General features: G+C 49.1%; 1 protein-coding gene across 1 annotated transcript in view; it reads left to right on the top strand.

The window, feature by feature from the left end:
- Positions 1-20,797, top strand: part of LOC147679441 (P2X purinoceptor 7-like) — a 317,897-nt gene that overhangs the window by 30,102 nt on the left and 266,998 nt on the right. Inside the window, exon 2 of the mRNA XM_086943009.1 lies at positions 18,367-18,499. Coding sequence (XP_086799135.1) covers positions 18,367-18,499 — 133 coding nt within the window. The remainder of the gene's footprint in view (positions 1-18,366; positions 18,500-20,797) is intronic.

Below are 20,797 nucleotides of genomic sequence, written 5' to 3'. Positions count from 1 at the left end.
GGCCGGGCCAAGAGCACCTGCAACGGGGTTGGATCGGCTACTATTCCTTCAATACATATGTGCGGGGCATTAGATGGGCCATGCATCCAGCCGTACGCATGTGCGCCCTGGGCGGCGCATTAGTACAATTCTAAGTCTGGGGCTTGCAGACCCCCGCCCTCGTATGACCGGATGAGGATTTCCCATGCCACTCTGGGTTGCTTACCAGCCCAGACCAGTCGCAGTACCAGGGTATGTAATTGTCTATAGAACACATTCGATAATACCTTAGGGATGTTACTAAAAAGAAATAGGAAACTGGGGAGTTCTATCATTTTCAGCAACAATATGCGGCCCAATAGGGAGAGGGGAAGGTCAATCCACTTATTCACATCGTCCTCCAGTTTGGAGATTGCCACTCCGTAATTCTCCCTGAGGACCACCTCCGAGTCCGTGTGTAGCCGTATACCCAGGTAATGTACCGAATCAGTGGTCCACTGTATAGGGTAATCAATCAAGTCTCTCCGTGGCTGGGGTAAGCGGGAACATTATGGTTTTGCTCCAGTTCACATGGATTCCAGAAAGCGAGCTAAACAGGACCACCTCTCTCAACACCCTCGAGAGGTTGGCCTCCGGATCCCGCACGTAGAGCAGGGTGTCGTCCGCATACGTGGACACTATCAAATTGTACCCGGGTAATCGGATACCGCGATGACTGTGGTACTCACGCAATGCACATGCAAGTGGTTCCGCAACTAGGGCATAGAGGAGGAGGGGGAGAGGGGGTAGCCCTGTCTAGTGCCACGTCCAATAGTAAAAGGCTTAGTCTTTAGCGCTCCTATGCGGACACGCGCCATCAGGGAAGCATAGAGTGTGTTCAGCAGCTGTATAAAAAGGTCCCGATCCCCATTCGCTGCAGCACCGCACGAAGAAAAGGCCACCCGACAGAGTCAAAGGCCTTTTCCATATCCAGGAAGACCGCTACCGTAGGCACTTCCTGTCTGTCGTGTGTGTTGGAATGCTGCGAACACAGTGCGCAGGTTATAGGTCAAAGTGCGGTTGGGACAAAGCCTGCCTGTTCAGGAGCCACGAGCGTCGGGATTAGTGGGATGATACGATTTGCAATGATCTTTGCAAATATCTTCGTGTCCACGTTATTAAGTGACAGCGGCCGATAGGAGGCGCAGTCCTCTGGGGGCTTACCAGGTTTAAGGATAGCTATAATTATTGCTTCCCTCATCGTTGAGGGCATTTCTCCCGCTTCCGCCATCTGCTCCACAAGCATCAGTAGCTTGGGGATCAATAGGTCAGAGAACGTCTTATAAAATGAGGCTGGGAAACCGTCGCTTCCTCGAGCACTACTCACCATCATGGATGACAATGGCCAGACAATCTCCTCCCTCTCAAATGGACGCAATAGGAACTTGCGGTATGTTAGGAAGCCAGGGTAATTGGATATGTGTTAAGTAATCAAGGATACGATCCTCCGAGACTGGTCCTCTAGAGGCATAAAGAGCAGCATAATATTCCCGAAAATGGGCCGCCACTTTAGTGTCGGACAGTTCCTCTCCAGTATGCAGGGACCTCAGTGCGGGCGTGGCCGCGCTCCGCCTGCGTTGTTTAGCCATTTTTGCCAATACCGCGCCCGGGCACTCCCCCTCTCCATATGTTTTGGCGATGGCATATTTCCCAAGGTGTTTTACCTCGGCGTCTACCTCGTCATGGTATTCACGAATAGTTTGCACGAGCTCTTGTGTCAGTTCTATGCTGGGATCCCACATACGACGCGCCTCAATATCCTTCAGTCTATTTTCAAGGAGTGCTAGGCGATCACGAATGGATTTGAGGACACCTGCATGTTTGGAAATAGCAATGCCGCGCAGGTAAACCTTGAAGGTCTCCCATACAGTCAGAAAAGAGTCTACGTGCCCTCATTTCTGTCAAAGAATTCCTCAATGGCGGTCGCCAGGTCTTCTCGAAAAGCGTCATCCAGCAGTGCATATGAAGGGAGATGCCAGGAAAATGGGGGAGGACAACGCGCCGGGGCGCGAAGGGTGACTAGTACCGGTGAGTGGTCCGAGTAGGTGCGGGGGAATGTCACGCACGACTGTACCATGGGGAGGAGATGAGAGGAGCCAGTAATCGATACGGGTATGAATGTCATATTGTGTTGAGTAGTCCCGGACGCGAGCTGAGGCCGAAGGGCGTCTGTTAGGGCCATCTGATCGATCAAGAGCCGGTTGTCAGGTCATATTAAGATCACCGCCCCACAGAACATGTCCCTCGCCCAAATCTCTAATCTTGCTGGCCGGTGTTATATAGAAGGAGGGGCAATCAAAGTTAGGGCCATATGAGTTGACCATGTGGAATGTCATGCCTTTACCGGTGCATTTGGTGATCATATAACGCCCATCAGCATCAGAGTCTACTAGCGTTAGTGTCAGAGGGGACCTCTGGTTCACCCAAGTCAACACTCATCTGGCGCTCGAGGTGAAGCCAGCAGCATGTATGTAGTTATGCAGCCCCACCATAGTGTAGTGTCGGACTGTCCGGTCTTAGGTGGGTCTCTTGGAGCAGTGATATGTCAATCGCGTGCCACGAGAGGTACTGGAGAACATGTCTGACCTTCCTGTGGTCATTCAGACCTCTAACGTTCCAAGTCATTAGTGTACTAGTGTCGTTATCCTGCTGCTGATATGTCATGGTGGGGTGAGTGGCGTAGATGTGTCATTGTCGTGCGGGTGTTGCATCATTACAGGGGTCGAAGTGAGTATGTGGTAACATGTGTTCTTATTTGCCAATACATAACGCGCATGTCTGTCTATGTCTCTGCCAATAAAGCTCCATTTCAAACCTTTAACAAAATAACATTCTCCCATTTTCAACAAACAACAATATGTGATTCTGCCCATACCCCCACCCACGCATGCCCAACCCCAACATGGCTGCGCCCCAGCTCCCTGCCCCCCCCCCAACCCTCTCCACTCCTCCCAGTTTAGTGCTAAGCTCTCTCACAACCCCCCACCCTGCTACATGCATCCCCAATACCAAAACCAAATGCAATTAACCAATCAAAACAGAAATGAAAAGTGCCCCCAACGTAGAAAGCTAGGCGGGGAAAGTGTTCTACACACAGGGGCGTAGGTAGCCTGCTCGCAGTTAGTCTATGGTAATGACCATTCAATAAGCTCACCGCCCCTCCGCCGCCCAGGTATAAATAGTATCAAGTGGCAATCAGTGCCCTCTTAAATGTCCAGTGTTCTCCTGATGTCAAATAGGACTTCCCCCTTCTCACAGCAACTGACACAGCTATCTACTTTTCCCTATCAATCACATGTGACACAGAAGGCCCACATGTGTACTTCCCGGACAATTCTATTATTCCTCCTCATATCAGCAGCGGGGTCACATGCAATCTGTGCTCAGTGCAGTAGGGGGCGTAGAACAGTTATGACAAAATCACAAATGTGTCCCCAAAAAGAAGAGCGCACCCCAGTCCTATACCATTCTTGACTCACTGTTACCTTGTAGCATCACAGCAGCTCATGGCAGTATATCATTGCAGCAGAGCTTCATTCTAGCTCCTAAACAGCATTGCCTGTGTCCATATGTAGAGCTCCTCGTGTTTCCAGTTCAACAGTAAACCAAGATTTCTTGAAATGAAATGAAATGAAAAAGAAATTTCTAAAGCGCACTGTGGCCAAGCGGCTTCCTGGCGCTGAGGAATAATGGGTCGTCAAGTCAGTCTTGTTCTTCCATGGACCCTCCCGAGGCCTCCTCCAGTAGTCCATCGCTCGGTGGGCATTGCTTTTCCCTGCACCAGTCCTTCATGGCTTCCTGCAGTGCTCTTGGGTCCGTAAAAATCGTAGACCTCCCCTGTCTGTTGACCCGCAGCGTAGCAGGATAGAGCATTGCGTAATCCCCACCAAGATCTTAGTTGTCTCTTCATCTGGACAAATTGGCGTCGTGCCTCCTGCACTCTGACCGTGAAGACCGGAAACAAGGAAAGCGTGCTCCCTTCGTAGTTTAGTGGTTGTTTCTCTCGAGCTAGCTTCAGAGCGATGTCGCGGTCTCTATAATTCAGAAGCTTGGCCACAATGGGGCGGGAAGGGGCCCCCGGCTTGGGTCTCGGGCCCAGAGTGCGGTGCGCTCTTTCTACGACAAACATCCCTGAGAATGCAGTCTCATCTAACCGCTTCTTCAAGAGGGCCTCCACAAAAAGTTCCATGTTACCAGTCGGAGTGCTTTCGGCAGACCCGTGATGCGTATGTTGCATCTGCGTGACTTCGCCTCCAGGTCCTCAGCCTTGCACGGGAGAAGTTGGATCACCTTGCCTAGTTGTTTGTGCTCGGAGTCCAAGGTCGTCTGCGTCTCCTCCACTTCGCCTATGCGTCTCTCCGACATGTCCAGGCGTTCGGTGTGTTTGTCGAGCCGTTCTGCCATACGGTCCATGCGGTACGTGAGGGGGTCCATTTTGGATCCCAAAGATGCAATGCCGCCCTGCAAGTTCTTCTCCATAGCCAGCAGTATGTTACGTATGTCTGGCTCAGTCGCGTCCCCTTCTGTCACATTCCCCGCTCCTTCGTCTTCCTTGTGAGGTGGTGGATCTATGGGTTTGGGTTTCTTACTATTTTCAAAAGTCAGTAGTGGCTCTACGGGGTCGCGCTTCCACCAGTCACGCTCAATCAGAGTGTCGCAGGGTCTCGAAATCAAGTTGTAGGGTCAGAGAGATATACGTAGGCAATGCAGGGTCGATATTCAGTGTTGGTGTCGGCGATCTCTCAGGTTCCGCGCCCAGCTCTGTAGTATTTGGCCCCCAACCTCTAAGCACAGTCGACCCAAGGCACCGCCTGTCTACGTCTCACCCCAGCCTCAGGACCTGCGCTGGCTCCACATTCAGCAGGAGTGCCCATGTAACAGTGAGGGGGTAAACCCAGTTCAGCCTCAAGGGCCACCCCGTAAGGCATCAAGACAAGGATTCTCTCCTGGCTCAGGGGTGCTTGCTCCGTACCTTAAGTTGGCGCCGCATACCAGGCGCAGACGTAGTCCCACTCGTGGCTGCGAACTTCTCCCTGGGCACCGCGTTTCCCGCTATGCAAAGCTCTACCGGCGTTCGGTAGCACTGAACAGTGTTGGCAACTACCCAGTCCAGCGGCAAAGAGGAGGGGAAGGTGTGGGTCCAGCCCCACGCAAAGGCGCGCCGCATTCCGGCTGCGTAATTTCTAGGCCATTCCCCTGGGTCTCATCATGCCATCATGGCCGAGTAGGGGAAGGTGTATCAGCTCTCCCGGCAGCAGTCCTGGTCTCGCTCTTTCTAAGTCCAGCATGGGGCTCCCGGTGGTGCAGCGGAGGACAACGCTGTCCAAGCAGCGGGGGGTCCGCTCTTCCCGCCGGCGTCGCGTCAGGCCCCGAGGGGATGGTAGGCCCAGCAGCGCAGTCAGAGCCGGGCGCTCGAGTAGAGCGCCGCTGCCGCCAAAGGGCTCTGAGGCGGAGCATCTCCCCCTGCGTAGTCTCTTCGCACACCGTCACTCTCCCGCACTCGGCACAGCTGCGTTTCACACGGCGCCACCTCAGGGATCAGTGATGCCGGGCAACCAATGCACCTACTGCGTCCGTACACCCCCGGGGCAGGGTAGATTCTCCCAGCGGCTCCCAGGAGTTCGCGGCTCTGCTTCTTGCATCGTTCACCAAGGTGTCTCCAAACAACGCTTCTGGCTCGCGGATCCAGTCAATTTTTGTCCTGTGTGCACCACACATTCCGGAGCGACAAGGGAGCTTTTCTGTGCTCAGAGGGCACCGTTACCCGCAGGATAAATTATTGGATCGTGTACTAGACGGAGGAGCAAACGGTTCAGGCGGCAATCTCTGTCGCTGGCTAGCTCCGCCCCTCAACAACCACCCCCTCCCCAGGTCCTCCCATAGGTGGGACATTAGAGTTAGTTCAACCCCTAAACTTAGTATAAGTATAGAAACCCAGTCCTATACTTACTTACCTGGACTTTAGATTACCCTGGACGAAACTCTGCAACATATATCTTGCACCTTCGATGTTCTATTCCAACTAGAAGACTGAAGAAATCTCCCTTGGGGTCAAGGAGTGACTCCCCTGTTCAAACAGGCACCAAAGAAGCATCTTGCCGGTCTGCATTTTCGAGGCTCCCCCCAGATGCCGAAGAATCTGTGACACAGGACACAGACTTCCAGACATCTCTGAGGCCGACACAAGTCCACAGCAAAGCTGAGACCTGTAGCCATCACAAGAGACGTGGGACCAAAACTCCTGGACATCAGGCACAGTTGCTAGTGCATCAACTTTCCGAGCTTTTTCGATGTTGTGCATTGGGCTACTTGTAGTCCAAGCCCTGAGCACCTTTTGCACCGAAGCTGTTGGGCCTACACCGCACAAATGTTTTGTGGGCCCGCTTCCTGCATTTCTGCTCAAGGCCCCTTCGCGATCCCTGGTCTGTCGACTGGTGGGTCCCCACAAAGGAAAGCCTTTTTTGTTTCTTGGGCTTCTCTGGTTGCTCCAGACATGCCCTGACTTCCAGCCAAAGGGTAAGTCCCTCAGACCTTGCTGGTCTGCTCCGAAGCCAATCTTTGCATCTTGAGTAGGGTGCTGTTGCCAAGGCTTATTGGGTCCAATCCGGATACCGATGCTGCAGCACTCAACATATGACGTGGGACAGCTCAAATCCAGCTCCTGGTTGTCATCGACACCTCCTGGTCCTCATGGCTGAAGAGTCCAGCTTCACCTACATCACCTGAAATCACCCGACATCGGCTGGCATCTTCTTGTCGCCTTCCTGGTCACTGGCTAGTGACCCAGACTCTGTCCCCTCTGCTTTCAGGTTCTTCAGATCTCCGATCCACCCTTGGATCCATCCAGACACTTTTCACCTGGTCGCCTGCAGCACTTCTTTGCAGCTCTCCATAGGAAACGACAACAAAACCCTACACGAAAGGACACCTATGCACCCGGCTTCCCTGGGTGAGGGAACACGAGTACTTCGGTGCTCCCGTGGGTCTTGACTCGAAGTGTCCAGTACTGAAGGGGTTTGTTCCTAGTCCACTCCTAAGTGTCCTTAATCTTTAAAAATCTAACCACAACTTTCTCCATAGAAGTGAATGGTGATTTGCGGCCGTGTTTAGACACTGCACCCATCCCCAGTGGGTCTCCTGCGTCCCTACCTTGGGTGGTTCCTGGTTTCCCCAGCGGATCTACAGGCCCTAGGCCTGGTTTCCATGTCACTCGTGGTTCTTATGCCACTTTCTTAGTATATGGTTTGTCAGGCCCCTAGGGCAAAACGTATACTGTGCTAATTTACTGTGTGCTAATTAAGTTCCTGTATTGTACTTTTGCCTATAGCCTCATAAAGAGAGTAAAGGATTGTGTTTAGAATAAATACATCTATTTTTATATATACCTGGTGTGGTTTTCCTTTCATTGATCATTCATGAGGTTATAGACTGGTAAAACAAGCTGCTTTACATTCCTTCAAGACTTAGCCTGAAGGCTGCTCTCCACAGCTACCATTAGGATAGCTTTCTATAAAGGTTGTCTTAAACCTACCATCAATATGGGTCGTTTGGACTGGTGCAAGGTGCCCACTAGAATAGTGGACAGCATATGCCAGGCTAACTTCTCACTGAGACACCCCTCCCTTAATAATCAGCCCATTGCTACCATATTTTAATACATTTTTGGAGGCATTACCGGGCTTCGTACACTGTCTTTTCTGTCTAAGCCTGTCTTCCATTCTGTGATTGGTGATGGTGCTGCAACCTTCTAGTGGTGAGCTATAGCCCTTTGTAACCCGGTATCCTCACCTGACTCCGGATATTGGCACCATACCGGGTTGTTCCGCAGCTCAAACGCAGACCCGGAAGCGTCCCTAGCGACCCGAACTCCACCCCTCTCTCCTCTCTCATTCCAGGAACCAATCCCCTCCGAGGACGAACCAGAAGGACACCCGGTTGACCCCGGAAGTCCCTCCCTTCACCAGGACCTGAAAGAAGGAAAAGCCGAACACCAAGGGATGAACAGCGTCGGGGAAGAGAACTCGTTGCAGGAGAGTTTAACCAAAATGGAACCAGAGGCGGAGAAGAAGAAGATGACTGGAGCGAGGACTGGTGGAGTCCACAGGAGGTGACTGGGGAGTGGCCGCAACTCACTGGAGAGTTGCGGCGGAGCCGGTGAGTACCCACCCCCTGAGAGCAGCCACTGAAGCACATTAGGTGCACTGTAAATATAACTTGTCACCAACGGTTCACACACTGTACACTATAAAATATTGTATAGCACACCCTTGGAGTGTCACTTCCCTTTTCCTCCACTTTGGGCCATTACCCCTCCTTTCCTACTGCAACCCCTCACAGCCGTCCCTCCTGACATAGATATTTCTCTCTCTCTTTCTTCCGCCCCATACCGCTGTCCAATACCCTACCCTCCTCATAATCGTTTTTAAATCCCCTCACCTCCCAGGTTTCGGTAGCGGTACTCCGTTTACATAGTCCAGCAGGACTGACGGCTCCTTCTTGTTTTCTGTTTTCCCTATGACCTCTGAGGACTACCCCGGGACAACGCCACGGAGACGAGGACGGTCCAGGACCTTCACAGGACGAAAACCCAGACGCCTATCCGTTGAAGCCATATTTTTTGTGTTTCTTCACTGTACCCTGGTCTGTTGACTGTGCTAACTGTAATAAAAAGCCACAGCCATTGCGCACCTTATACAGCCTCTACGCTTGTTTTTCCAGCCCGCCCTACCCTCACGATCACACCATTTTAGCCACTCTAAGGCTGAGCCAGAGGAAGGTGGTCATGTATTGGTTATCCTCAAATTCTGCTGATATGTGGAGAAGGATCAACCTAGGATCTCACGGAATGGGTGCCCCAAGACACCACCCATAAAAGTTTAGGGTTCGATTCTAATTTGTTTGTATTACCGCACAGTCACACAAAGTGTGCAAGAAGGTACATTCCGATTCCGTAGAGAGCAGACAAGAAGGGTAGGCAGCCCTTCCCATCATCCAGAGTCTGTTTCTCGTAAAGTACGTGTGATGGAGGTATTTTAGCTGGATGAACCGCAGCTGGGACGCAAAGTCAGGCATTTGATGAATAAGGGACCGATAAACCTGAGTGACTTTGTGTTTGCCTAGTTCCCCCAGGAGAAGCTTGGCCTCATGGGGGTTGTACTCGGGGAGGGCCTACAACTTGCGAATGATCAGAGTTAAGGTATGGTGGAACTGGAGATAGCAGTGGAACTGGCTACAATGTAAACTAAACAATTCCTAGAGGGTGGTATAAGATTTCTATGTGACACCCTCCTGAAAGTCCGCCAGGGTATAAATACTACTATTATCCCATGTGGAGAAGCCCCCCAGTGCTGCAACTTGAGGTAGCAGCTCCCTGACCCCGAGTAGGGTTTGTGCCGTAAGCCTCCTTTTCCGCCCCATCTTTGCTAGCGTACCTTTGTAGCACCGCCGTGTCTGAGGGGGAGTAACTGCTGCGTCTTTACCCATATAGTGAGTGGTGGATCAAGGTGCCCTTGAGAGAAACATTTTTAGACGCAAAAGCAGGATTGCCCTGGGTGTTGCATAGCCATTCATTGATAATTATAATTGGACTCCATGTCAGTCGAGGCAATCCCTCCATCATATGTGGATTTTAAACAGTTTAGTAGGGGCTATACGCTGGTGCCATAATTCCATAAAAAACTAAGCAACAGACTAGCATCTGGAAAAGGGTACGCAGTAGGGGGAAACGGGTAGTTCTGGAAATGGTAAATGAACCTGGGAAGGAAAACCATCTTGAATATAGCAGAGTGGCCCAGAAGTAATAAAGGAAGGGCTGACCAGGCTTTAACTGTCCTTGTACAAAGAAGTGACCGAATGTTCATCTCCGATCAGGCGTGATTGTAGTGTTTGAAATTTAAAGCTATGTGTGGTTATCCAAAAGTCGGAGGCCCAGGTTTTGAGAGTGGGGAGTCTGGGGGGGACTGGGAAGATGGTAAACTTGATCCTGTTGGTGTAGAGGCCTGAATTCTCGCCAAAGATCTGGAGAATGCACAGCACCCGGGGCCAGTGGTCTCGGTCAAGAAGATCAAGGAATCACCTTTATAGGGCACAACCCTATCCACAGGATCCCCTCTCCCACTCAAACCCCTGGAATTGTGCATATATGCGAAGCGCCACTTAGCCACGTGATCTATGGAAAGCGCAAAAAGCAGTGGGAACAATGGACACCCCTGAAGTTTGCCCTGTCCAATGCAGAAGGGTCTGGAAAGGGCATTACCTACTTGTACGTGGGCCTTCAGATCAGTATAAATGAGTTTGACATATTGGTGAACTTTAAACCCAAAGTGTAACTGACAGAGGAGTTCAAATAAATATATCTAATACACCAAATCAAATGCCTACTAAATATCTGCCATCAGTATTGCCACTGGGCCGTCAAGAGGGTCAGCCAGGAAAAGCGCTTTCAATCAATCATTCAATCAATCAATAAATCAGAGGTTTATAAAGTGCGACTGTTCATCCGTGAGGGTCCCAAGGCGCTGGGCGGGGGGCAGAAGGGGGTTCTGATCTGTCTGGGTGTAGAGATTCAGTTAGAAAGACACTGTCTTGAGGTCCTTCCTGTGGTAGCGAGGTAGGAGAAGGATCTTCCTCCGGTTTTGGTCTTGTGGGACAGAGGCCAGGGCAGTTGGGTGGAGCAGAGTTATCTGGCGGGCACGTGGAAAGTTGCGAGAGGTGTTGTCATGTGGCTGCAGTTGGGGATGTCGAGGACCAGTCTGCTGTGGCATTTTGGACGTTCCATAGTTTTGTGAGCAGTTTCTGGGTGACGCCGATGTAGTGTGCGCTGCCGGAGTCAAGTCTGCTGATGATGAGTGCATGGGTGGGCATCTTTGTGGGTTCTGTGGGGAGCCATCTGAAAGTCTTTTGAAGCAGGAGGAGTGTGTGGAAACAGAATGAGGATACTGTGTTGATTTAGCGGTTCATTGAGAGGGAGGAGTCCAGTATGATGCTGAGGTTGCGTGCATGGTCTGTAGGGGTGGGAGGGATTCCTAGTGTGGGGCGCCACCGAGAGTCATCCCAGGCTAAGGGGGTGGGTCACAGATTGAGTACTGCGGTCTTGTCCGAGTTGAGATTGAGGCAGCTGTCTTTCATCAAGTTAGCGACTGCCTTCATTCTGTTGTGAAAGTTGAATCTTGGTTTGTGGATTCATTGGTGAGGGAAGTGATCAGCTGGGTGTCGTCGGCGTAGGAGAAGATGTTGAGTCCGTGTCTTCTGACGATGCCTGCAAGGGGGGGCCATGTAGATGTTGAAGAGGGTGTGGCTCAGGGAGGAGCCCTGGGGTACTTCGCAGCTCATCTCTGTAGGCTTAGAGAGGAACAGGGGTAGTCGGACTCTCTGTGTTTTGCCAGTCAGGAAGGAGTTATACAGTCCAGTGCCTTGTCGCGAATGCTGGTGTTGTGGAGTCTTGTGATTAGGGTGTGCTGAGAGATCATGTCGAAGGCAGCCGGGAGGTCCTGTAGGTTTTGGGCTGGTGTTTCGCCCGGATCAAAGAGGGAGCCAATGTCTCGGTGCTGTGGTTGCTTCGGACACCGGATTGCGAGGTATCAAGGACATGGTTTTCTTTGATGCAATCAGAGAGTTGGGCGTTGAGGGCCTTCTTGATGACCTGGGCTGGAAAGGGGAGGAGGGAGATGGGTCTGAAGTACACTTAAGTATATTGTGCCTGGTGGCACATCTGGGCATGAAGCCTACCTGATCCCGGTGGACCAAGGAAGGGATAACCCTAAGCAACCTGTTGGCCAGGGCCTTGACCGGGGTCTTTAATTAAAAAAATTGGCGATCGGAGGAGCACTGACCAAGGGGTCTCCCCAGTTGGCAGTAGTGTGACATTAGCCCCTGTGGTGCAGTGGGGCCCGAGCTCAAGGGGACCTCCGGCACTGTGCATGGGCAACAGGCCCCTAGCCTAAGAGCTCCTGACTGGGTCTGGGGCTTGGGGGTAGGGGGGACGCTTCTATCTACTTTGCAGGGTGGACTCCCTCAAGTTTAATTACACCACTGACAGTTTGGGAATCACCACGGTGTCTGCGCAGTGGAAGTCAGAGGGAAGTGACCCTGTTTCGACTGCTTTCCTGAGGGCTGCCATCAGGTTTTCCCCAAGTTTGCCCATAAACAGTTTAAAGAATTTGCATTGGTACCCATAGGGGCCTGGTGCCTTACCAGATTGCAGATCAGCTAGGGCCACTGTTGTTTCCTCTGGATTCAGGTCATCATCGAGCACTGCCCTATCAGTCAGCGATAAGATTTTGAGGGGCAGGTCTGACCCAACCGCAGGATCTGATCCAAACAGCAGGATCTGTGCGCCAGGCAAATGAGCGCGCAGATCGTACTGGTCTACAAAAAGTCCAACTTGTGCTATATCATCATCCCCAGAGACCCGGTAGCCCACAGAATCTAACAAATAAAGGATCTGGAGTGATGCCTAATATTGGAGCAGAGACTGTGAAGTAGCTTACTAACTTGGATCCAGGACTGCAAGGGTAGCCACATAGTCTTGGCCTCATCAAGAAGAAGGTGGAGCAATTGGGATTCACTATGCAGTTTGTGTCTGAGAAATTGGGATCGCGTGAGTAATGTGCCTCCAGTCCTTGGCTTTGTGATTTCAGATCCCGGACCAAGTGATACATCTGATGTTTTTTTGCATCAGGTAACTAATAGTTAGGCTTTAGGGCCTCCCTCAGAACATGTTATTGTTACCCACTAAATTTAAGGTAATCTTTCAATCTAAAACCTTCTTTTTTGAGACTTCGGAGGCAGTCTTCCAGTGGACCAACAAGCAGTGCCAGCTCCGACCCCATACCCCTTCCCCTCGACAGACAGTCTCTCCCTGGAGCTTGACTGATGGGCCCTCCCCATGATGCATGAGAAACAGGGTAAGGAGCTGGAACAGTTCGCAGACTGCCATATGTCTTGGCTGAAGCGGTGGACCCTCGTGTTGACCCAGTCGGGTTCCAGGCTGTAGCCCCCAGAGGTGGATATGAGGCTGCCCTGCTTACCCCCCCTCTTCCCGCCCCCCCCGGGAGTCCCCCTGATGAATCTCGGAAGGCCTTTTGTCATATACTCAATGAGGAGTGACTGGTGATCTGTGCTTCTTTCTCCGGTGATGCTTGGGGATGAGTACTTGAAGGCGCAATCTTCTTGAGTTCTGATTATATCGGGGTCTGCCCCAGCGTGCTTGCTAGGAAAAGACAAGTGGAGGGAGGCCCAATTGTGTTGTATTACTGGACCCCGTAAGGGTTACAACCTTGGCGTGAGATGGTTGACACTGGTATTGGGTTTAGTTGGGGTTAGATCCATTGGGACATGGCCGCGCTGTAGTATGTGGAATGCCAGAAACCGGTCCTCGGAAGCTTGTTTCCGGTCCAGGGAAGACATGGCTTGGCAGTTCGGGCTGGACTGTTCCCATGAGGCACAGGGTCAGACTGATTTGCATATAGCCATGTCTGAACTGGGGTGGCAGAGTGGGCTAAAGAACGGTGATGGATTAAACCCAGATCTTTTGACTGGGTGTGAGTGTTTGATTGATTCAGATGCTCCGTCCATCACCACCCCCTTTTGTACTGCCAGCGGCCTAACCTTAGCTCAATCTTATTCGCCAAACCCCAACAGTTTGCAGGGTCACATGAGCAGTCCGTTCTCAAATGAAAGAGGCCCCTGGGCACCCGCCAGCTGCCTGCAGGCCAGTTACCATCCGCCGGGGGTGTGTTGGGGCCTAATCACGAGGCCTGTGTCCAATAAGTGGCTTGCTGGAAATGTGACCACCAGCAGATGACAAGACAGAACCATTGGTGCCATCGATGCATCAACGTCCTTTGCCGCTCGGGCTTATATCACCGCTGGCCCAATAAGTCTGGCTCAGTGGGTCCAGCCCCTTGGGAGGTGTCCAGGAGGCAGTAAATTCATAAGGGTCATGAGGCATGACAGGCCCTAATCTCAAGCAATAGGCCCAGGAGTGGAGACAGCAAGATGGGGCCTTCAAAAAGCATTCTACCACTCTCCTGAGCTTGCGATATGTGCCATACTGCACCTGCCTCTGCGGCTTTCGGCCCTGGACGCTCAGACGGGGGGGATGAGGCAGCAACTGGAGCCCTGTCTAGCGGACAAGCAGCCCAATTTCAGCAGCATTTGGGCTGTAGCTTCTGCGCTCAAGGGCGAGGCCAGTCTTCCTCGGAGACCGCATGGGTCTGCAGCCTCCGTTGGTGCGGCTTCTCTCTGCCACCCTTCAGCATATCCCTGCCCAATCTCCTACTTTCGGGCACGGATCTGTAAGACTGGCCTGTGCGCCATAGGGGTAGAGAGAAGGCAGGATCAGGGAGGATTGGTGCTGCACGGTGTGGAGCAGTACTGGGTTGCAGCCACCATCTTCTGCGCCGTGGGCATGCCCCCAAGAGTTCCCTGTATTGAGCTGTAGAGGGACTTCTATCCCTAGAAGAATTCATTCTCTTGAGCTGTAGAGCTTCAACTCTCTTGAGTTGTAAATATACCTCTAATCTTAGAATAATTCTCTCTTGCTTTTTGAATATATTGCTAACCCTATAGAAATTTACTAAATTGAGCTGTGGCGTTACTTCTAACCATCCATAGATAAATATCTGTTGAGATACTTATAATCCTAGAAGGACTCCCTTTCTAGCGGTTTAGGGAAACTGCTGACCTCTTGCCATGTCTGACATCTTTCTTTATCTCCTATCCTGGCACAAATGTACAGTATGCCATTGCATTCCTTTACTGGCTTGGAGGACCTTGCCTGAGATTCTAGAATGATAATGTCTTTTTACTTTTCTTCTCATATTACAATATTAACCAGCTGGACTCTGTCCAACACCTGGATCCTTTGTTAGAGTGCAAATGTAAAGTGTGAATGTTCTCTCAATGATGGAAAACACCTTAAAACATGATGTGTGTGAGCTGGGCCATCCCCTCTCACTGAAATGTCAGTGTTTCAACAGGCCCTACCACAGTTACATTGTGGACACCAAAGCTCAATCATTTCTTTTAGATACTGAAAAAAGGGCTACAAAAATTAGAATATTAGATACAAGATTCATGTCCTTATTCAGTCACAAAGTATTTACCGAAACTGAAGTTTCAGTCGGGTGGAGAGTTGAATCGCACATCAACATTGTTGCTCTCTAAATCAGGGCCAAATACCACAATGGACAGCTGGAAACGGAAACGCCAAAAACACAACCAACAAGGCCTTTTGCCACTCTTTGAAAAGCAGGTAAGCCTCCGGTTATGGATGGGTAAAAAGTAGTTCCTTCTAGTTGGGACACTGTAGGAGATCATACATTTCATGTAAGAAGAGGTAATGATCACCCTTCTTTGAAGTGCTATTGACAAACCTAAGATACTAAGATTTGTCTTGGGTGTTGAGTGCTGGGTGCATTTGCTCTGAGAGGAGTTGTCTGCCCTCCTTTGGTGGCCATGGATTGCTGGGCTCTGAGTGGCCCGTGTCAGAATGTCCTACTGTGGACACCTGGAGTGTCTCCGTCGAAGGGCTGAGCCACGTAGTGCAGGTTCTGTTCTCATTCACTGTGGCCATAAATTGGACATTCTGGTAATGGAACGCCATAGGTAAAGCTCCTCATATATTTGAGCAACACATGTATAAGATGTATGTCTTAAACAGCCTATGGCACTTTGCATCCCATATATGTCATGACCGGGCATGTAAGATAATTTATCCATGTAAGTAAGGCAACTCGCTTATATCTTTAAAATTCCTGATAGTACTACAACCTTGTCCAGGCAAAGAACTCACTTGACACCTCATTGCCTTAAGAAATACTGAGTCGCACAGTTTTCCAAAATGGAAGGAGCAACCCTTCAGATATGCACTGACCGGGATGAGATTACCACGACAGGATTTTGGCAAACAAACAACTTTTGTGGTAAACAAGATTAGGGAGAGAGTTCACCCAAAGAGACACTGAGTCCAGCAGAATGAAACCGAGGTTATGCCTTTGTGCCATGGTCTTAAGAAAGGTGGTTTCCAGATTTATGATTTTTTTAGCTGGATCGTTCGTATAGGACCAAATGTGGTTTAATGGTCACCTTAGATCGCTGTAGTTATAAAGCATTGTTCTTAATGGTCATTGCTGTACATGTTGATGTTTGACAAAGAGACACGTGACAGATGTTTTGTCTCCCCTCCCTCCCATCTTTGCTGTTCATCTTCTACTGGATAGGGTTATATTATAGGCTGGTCATTCTGACTGGTCACCTTTGTGAGTGATATTTTATGTTACTATTTCATCAAGATTTTGGCTACCCCGGACCCGGAGTGTAAAGTAGAGGCTGATCTCAATTCTCTGGATAAAAATCATATAAGTATGAGGTTGACATGAGATCTTTTTCGAATCTTTGCACAAAGTCTGTTTGTGTTGAAGTATGATGCGCTTCCTGGACTGAATAATTTGTTAATAGAACATAAACAAATGACTCGCTCACAAGCTTGGAACTCAAGCTTAGAAGTGCATTCCTTCAACAGGGCTCATGTGGTTTCTAATAAAACATGCAGTCTCTGCAATGCAACCACATATTTTCAAGTGCTATGGGATTCCTCCCTCTCCTCTCAATTCTTTCCCAGACCCTCTGACCCACCTGATGCTTATTGCATGTATACTATCTGTCAGATCATTCAAGTGTATTCTTCAGTATTGATCCACTTTTTTGTATGTACTGTGGCAAGCTGATATACAGTACGTTTCAAGCAGCTTGGTTTCCTGAAGAAGGCCGCCTTCTGCATTATTGCTTGGACAGCTGAAACATATTTCGACAGATATGCATGAGGTGCAGCATACACTAAATGCAAAACTGCCCAGCACACTGTAAGGACTGCATAAGTGTAATTGTTTTGCCATTCTTGTTTGCTATTTATGTATGTTGCCTCATTTAAATAACGATTTTCAAATAGACTTGTATGCTGTTTATGAATATATTGCGTATTAGTATTTACATTATCATCACTCATGTATTCTCATTTATTAGAGGGTGAAGCTGTGGGTTGTGCAGGTATGTTTTGTTGTTGTTTGGTATGTAAGTAAAGTGTACATACAACGGATCTATTTGTGTGGCATTATATTGTCTTTAAAAGTCAAGCTTTTAACATTATTGACATCTTTACTTTATCAAATAAAACAAGTCTTTTTGTGCATTATAGACATCTTTGTTATCCATTTTGTCTGGGCTGACTGTGTTTCAGGTGAGCTCTACCTGGGGCTGCCACACTCCAAGCCATGCAGCACCAGTGAAAGCCCAGGACGGCTTCGCGAATTGTGATCTTGGGGCAGGTTAAGTGGGATGGGGATACAGGAGACAGGATTGATTGCCTGACTTCATAAGGACATTTACATTAGGGTGCACTCAGGATTTCTGGATGACGTGCTCTCTCATTAAGGGAGCTTTTTAAGTCCAAGTCCCTAGACCGCATAGTGAGGCCATGTCCACATCAGCAACTGCCAGAGGCTCTAACTTCAGAAGAAATTTCTCTTATGCATCAGGTTCTCTGGTTTTTGGAAGACCTAGTCCAAGGTCATGACAAAAAACTTCACACTCCACTAGTGCCTAGTGTGTTGGTGCTGAAAGCTGTTGAAATCCCTTCTCCTGCACATGCCTGTGTTGTCACAATGTCGGTCTCAATATTTTTGTTGCTACATTAGTTTCAGGTGTGAGTGCTCGTAGGAGTGCCTCAGAGCCTCTATGTGTCTCCCAAAGTCTGTGCCTTACTGCCTACCATTTAATTCCTGTGTCCACAGCCTTGCATCAATGTCTGTTGTGCCCTTCTCCCACTGCTTGTCCTCTGTGTCTCTGCCCCTGTGTAATTTTCTCATATACTTGTCTTCATCATTGCAGTCTGTCCTGGTATCCTTGTCGCAGAACAGTCATATCACAGAAATCGAAAACTTGCTCTGTGAATGCAAACATGCAGTGCATTTGTTCAGGATACTTTGCATAGGGAACAATATTTTGCCAGGCGCGTTTGGGGAGGCAAAATACATGACCCCAAAATCTGAGAGATTGCTATATTGGCTGCCACTGTTACGCATAGAAACTTCCTGCCTCTATTATGTGTGTGCATGAAATTATTACCATTAACCAGTACAGTCACCCTAAAAAGGACACTTACCTCCAGCAAACCCTAAACAAGGCCAACGGTCTGTTGTTTTCTGCTGCAGCTCGGCCAGATCTCTGCTACCTACCACAGGCCACCAAGATTTTGTCTACAGACCACTATTACTTTGACAACTGCAAGGTCTATTTTCCTAACTTTATGTGATAAATAATTTGTTTCTGTTTTTTCCCCACCTCTAGCTTTGTATTGCTGACCGACAAAAGATATCAGAAACAGTATTCCGTTATAAGTTCAATCCACACGAAGGTTAAAGGCGTTGCAGAGGCTGATAGCAGAATATGGGACACCGCAGAGTACACGCTGCCTATGCAGGTATGCCGTGATCCGGGAAGAATTTGCTGTGTGTGGTTTTTATGTCTCACCTAATGTTGCAGGGCATGCGTTGCTCGCTCGGTTAGACATATTAAGGATGAGATTTCAGAAGGAGACTTAAAGCCCGCCCCTCTTTTTCATTGGCTGGCGTCACTGTTTATGCTAAACGGTGGCCTGCCATTGGAAATGAGGTTTTTTGTTGCTGAACTTTCCCCTTTTCGTCCAGCCCATCTGGACAGGATCCTCTGCTTTGCGGCTGTTGCGAAGCAATTTCTTATCTTTAAGGGGCCATCTGTTTTCACTGAGCTGCGTGTTTATTTTTGCATCGCGCTTTCACTTAAAGTAAAAGTGAAAGAGCAATGCAAATATAAACAAGCGGCTGAGTGAAAACAGATGGCGAGCACTTGTCTTATTATGTTACGTGATGTGCTCTTCCTTATGCAGAATAAATTACGCGGGGTACTTTGTCTCAGGCAGGCCATACATAATATGCTAGTTATTTTATGCATGCTACATTATGAAGGCATGTTAGCAACTAGTGTTATGCTCCGTTCGCATGTAATTTTACACACGTTTGTGCACATTATAGTATTCTAACGTTATTTTATGTGTGATCGTTTATAAATGTTAGATTATGTTTCTGCACGTTGTGTAAGGCGTTTGACACTACGTGTGTGTAATGGCTGGATTTTCTGTTTAGATGGAATCAGCCCCCAGGGGCCCCTGTAACCCAGTCAAAACGTACTCACCTTCCCTTCTTAGATCATATTCACAATAAGTAGATATACAGATAAATATACAGGTTGCACCTAAGAATGGGGAATGACAATATACATATACAGATTTTCTACAATATCTTATTCACATCAGTTGGCCTCGCGGTCACCCCGACCCAGACCGTTCTACCCTAGGGCAGATCTGACACACAATCTGGTGCGTCTACACACGGGCCTGCAGAACCCAATGCTCCCTTTTCCAAACCGTTCGCGATCCTGCAAAACCTACACACTAGTTCAACCACCTAGTGCTCTCATTTACTCAAGCCACAATCCTGTGGGTATCAACACTGGTTCGACCCCCCAGTGCTCTCATTAACGCCGCATATCAACGACGACCACATTCCTATGAACACCTATATATATATATATTGGGATATTATCTCAGCTGTCTACTCGGAATGAAACTACAATAATGACTTTGAATATGGGTCCAGATTGTATAGTGTACTCGCTGCTTTTGGCATCAAAGGTTCACTCACTCCCTATTTATGTGATCACCACTTACCTGATTGGGATTACTCATCCATTCATGTGCCTGACATTCACCTAGGAGTATCGTTTACCAAGATTGAACATAAGCACCAGGTACACGGTAATTCTATATGCATTAGGATATTTATTAACAATAGACATAAATCACATTACTATGCAACATTACATTTGCAAAGGGAATAAAAGATAAAGATTAGAGTGCACATACTACAGGAATTGGTCGGATATCACCTGGTTACTGGGAAATCGGGACTCGGCAGTCATCTAGGCTCCTGTCTCGTCTCTGGGTCCTGGCTCGCCTTGCAGTCACCCTCAGCCGTCACAAGTACACGTCTGCACCGCTAGGCTCAACCTCGTCTGCTCTCCCTCAGGACCTCGGAACCTTGCTGTTTATTAACTACCGTCTCTCTCTCTCTGTATTTAGTGCGCTCCGCGCCACTTCTCGTTCAGTCTATCTCAGAGAGTTTCGGTCTTAAATCTTTCTCCGACTTCAAAGATGGCGACTTGTCCACCATGAAAATGAATAATGGCAGAGATGCTAACGGCTAGATGCCGCCTACGAACTAACTGACAAAAAGACTAACACCTTCGCTAATATCAAAGCCCGTTCCTTCATGGAAATTCACGGCCAGTAACCTGCCGCCCACCAAATTCTTGTACCTCCCCGTACCAAGGACACTTTCCCAGCCGGCCGGCCTGAAGTTGTGTCTTCGGAGTGGAGAAAAATACATTCCTTCGATAAGGGTCAGCCTGAACCGGTTCTCTCCAAGCGAACAACAGCTTAAAACTAAAACATCACACTTGACCTAGAAAGCCTTCTCGAGCTACCAGGCAGAAAGCAAAATGGAGTCTGTCTCGTTTAAGGCCTACGGAGCCCATAATATGCATAGCTCCATGAAAAACAGATCGGCATGTTAGCAAATGAGTGAATCATGACTAATACTTATATATCTAACCCCTCACTTAAATTCATAAGCCTTACTCTAAGGGAAGTAACACGCAAATGCCTTTATATATGTATGACAGG

Source organism: Lissotriton vulgaris, chromosome 11, assembly GCF_964263255.1.
Source record: "Lissotriton vulgaris chromosome 11, aLisVul1.2, whole genome shotgun sequence".
NCBI lineage: Eukaryota > Metazoa > Chordata > Amphibia > Caudata > Salamandridae > Lissotriton > Lissotriton vulgaris.
Note: the sequence above shows the minus strand (reverse complement) of the source record. Positions and strands in the feature narration are given on the sequence as shown.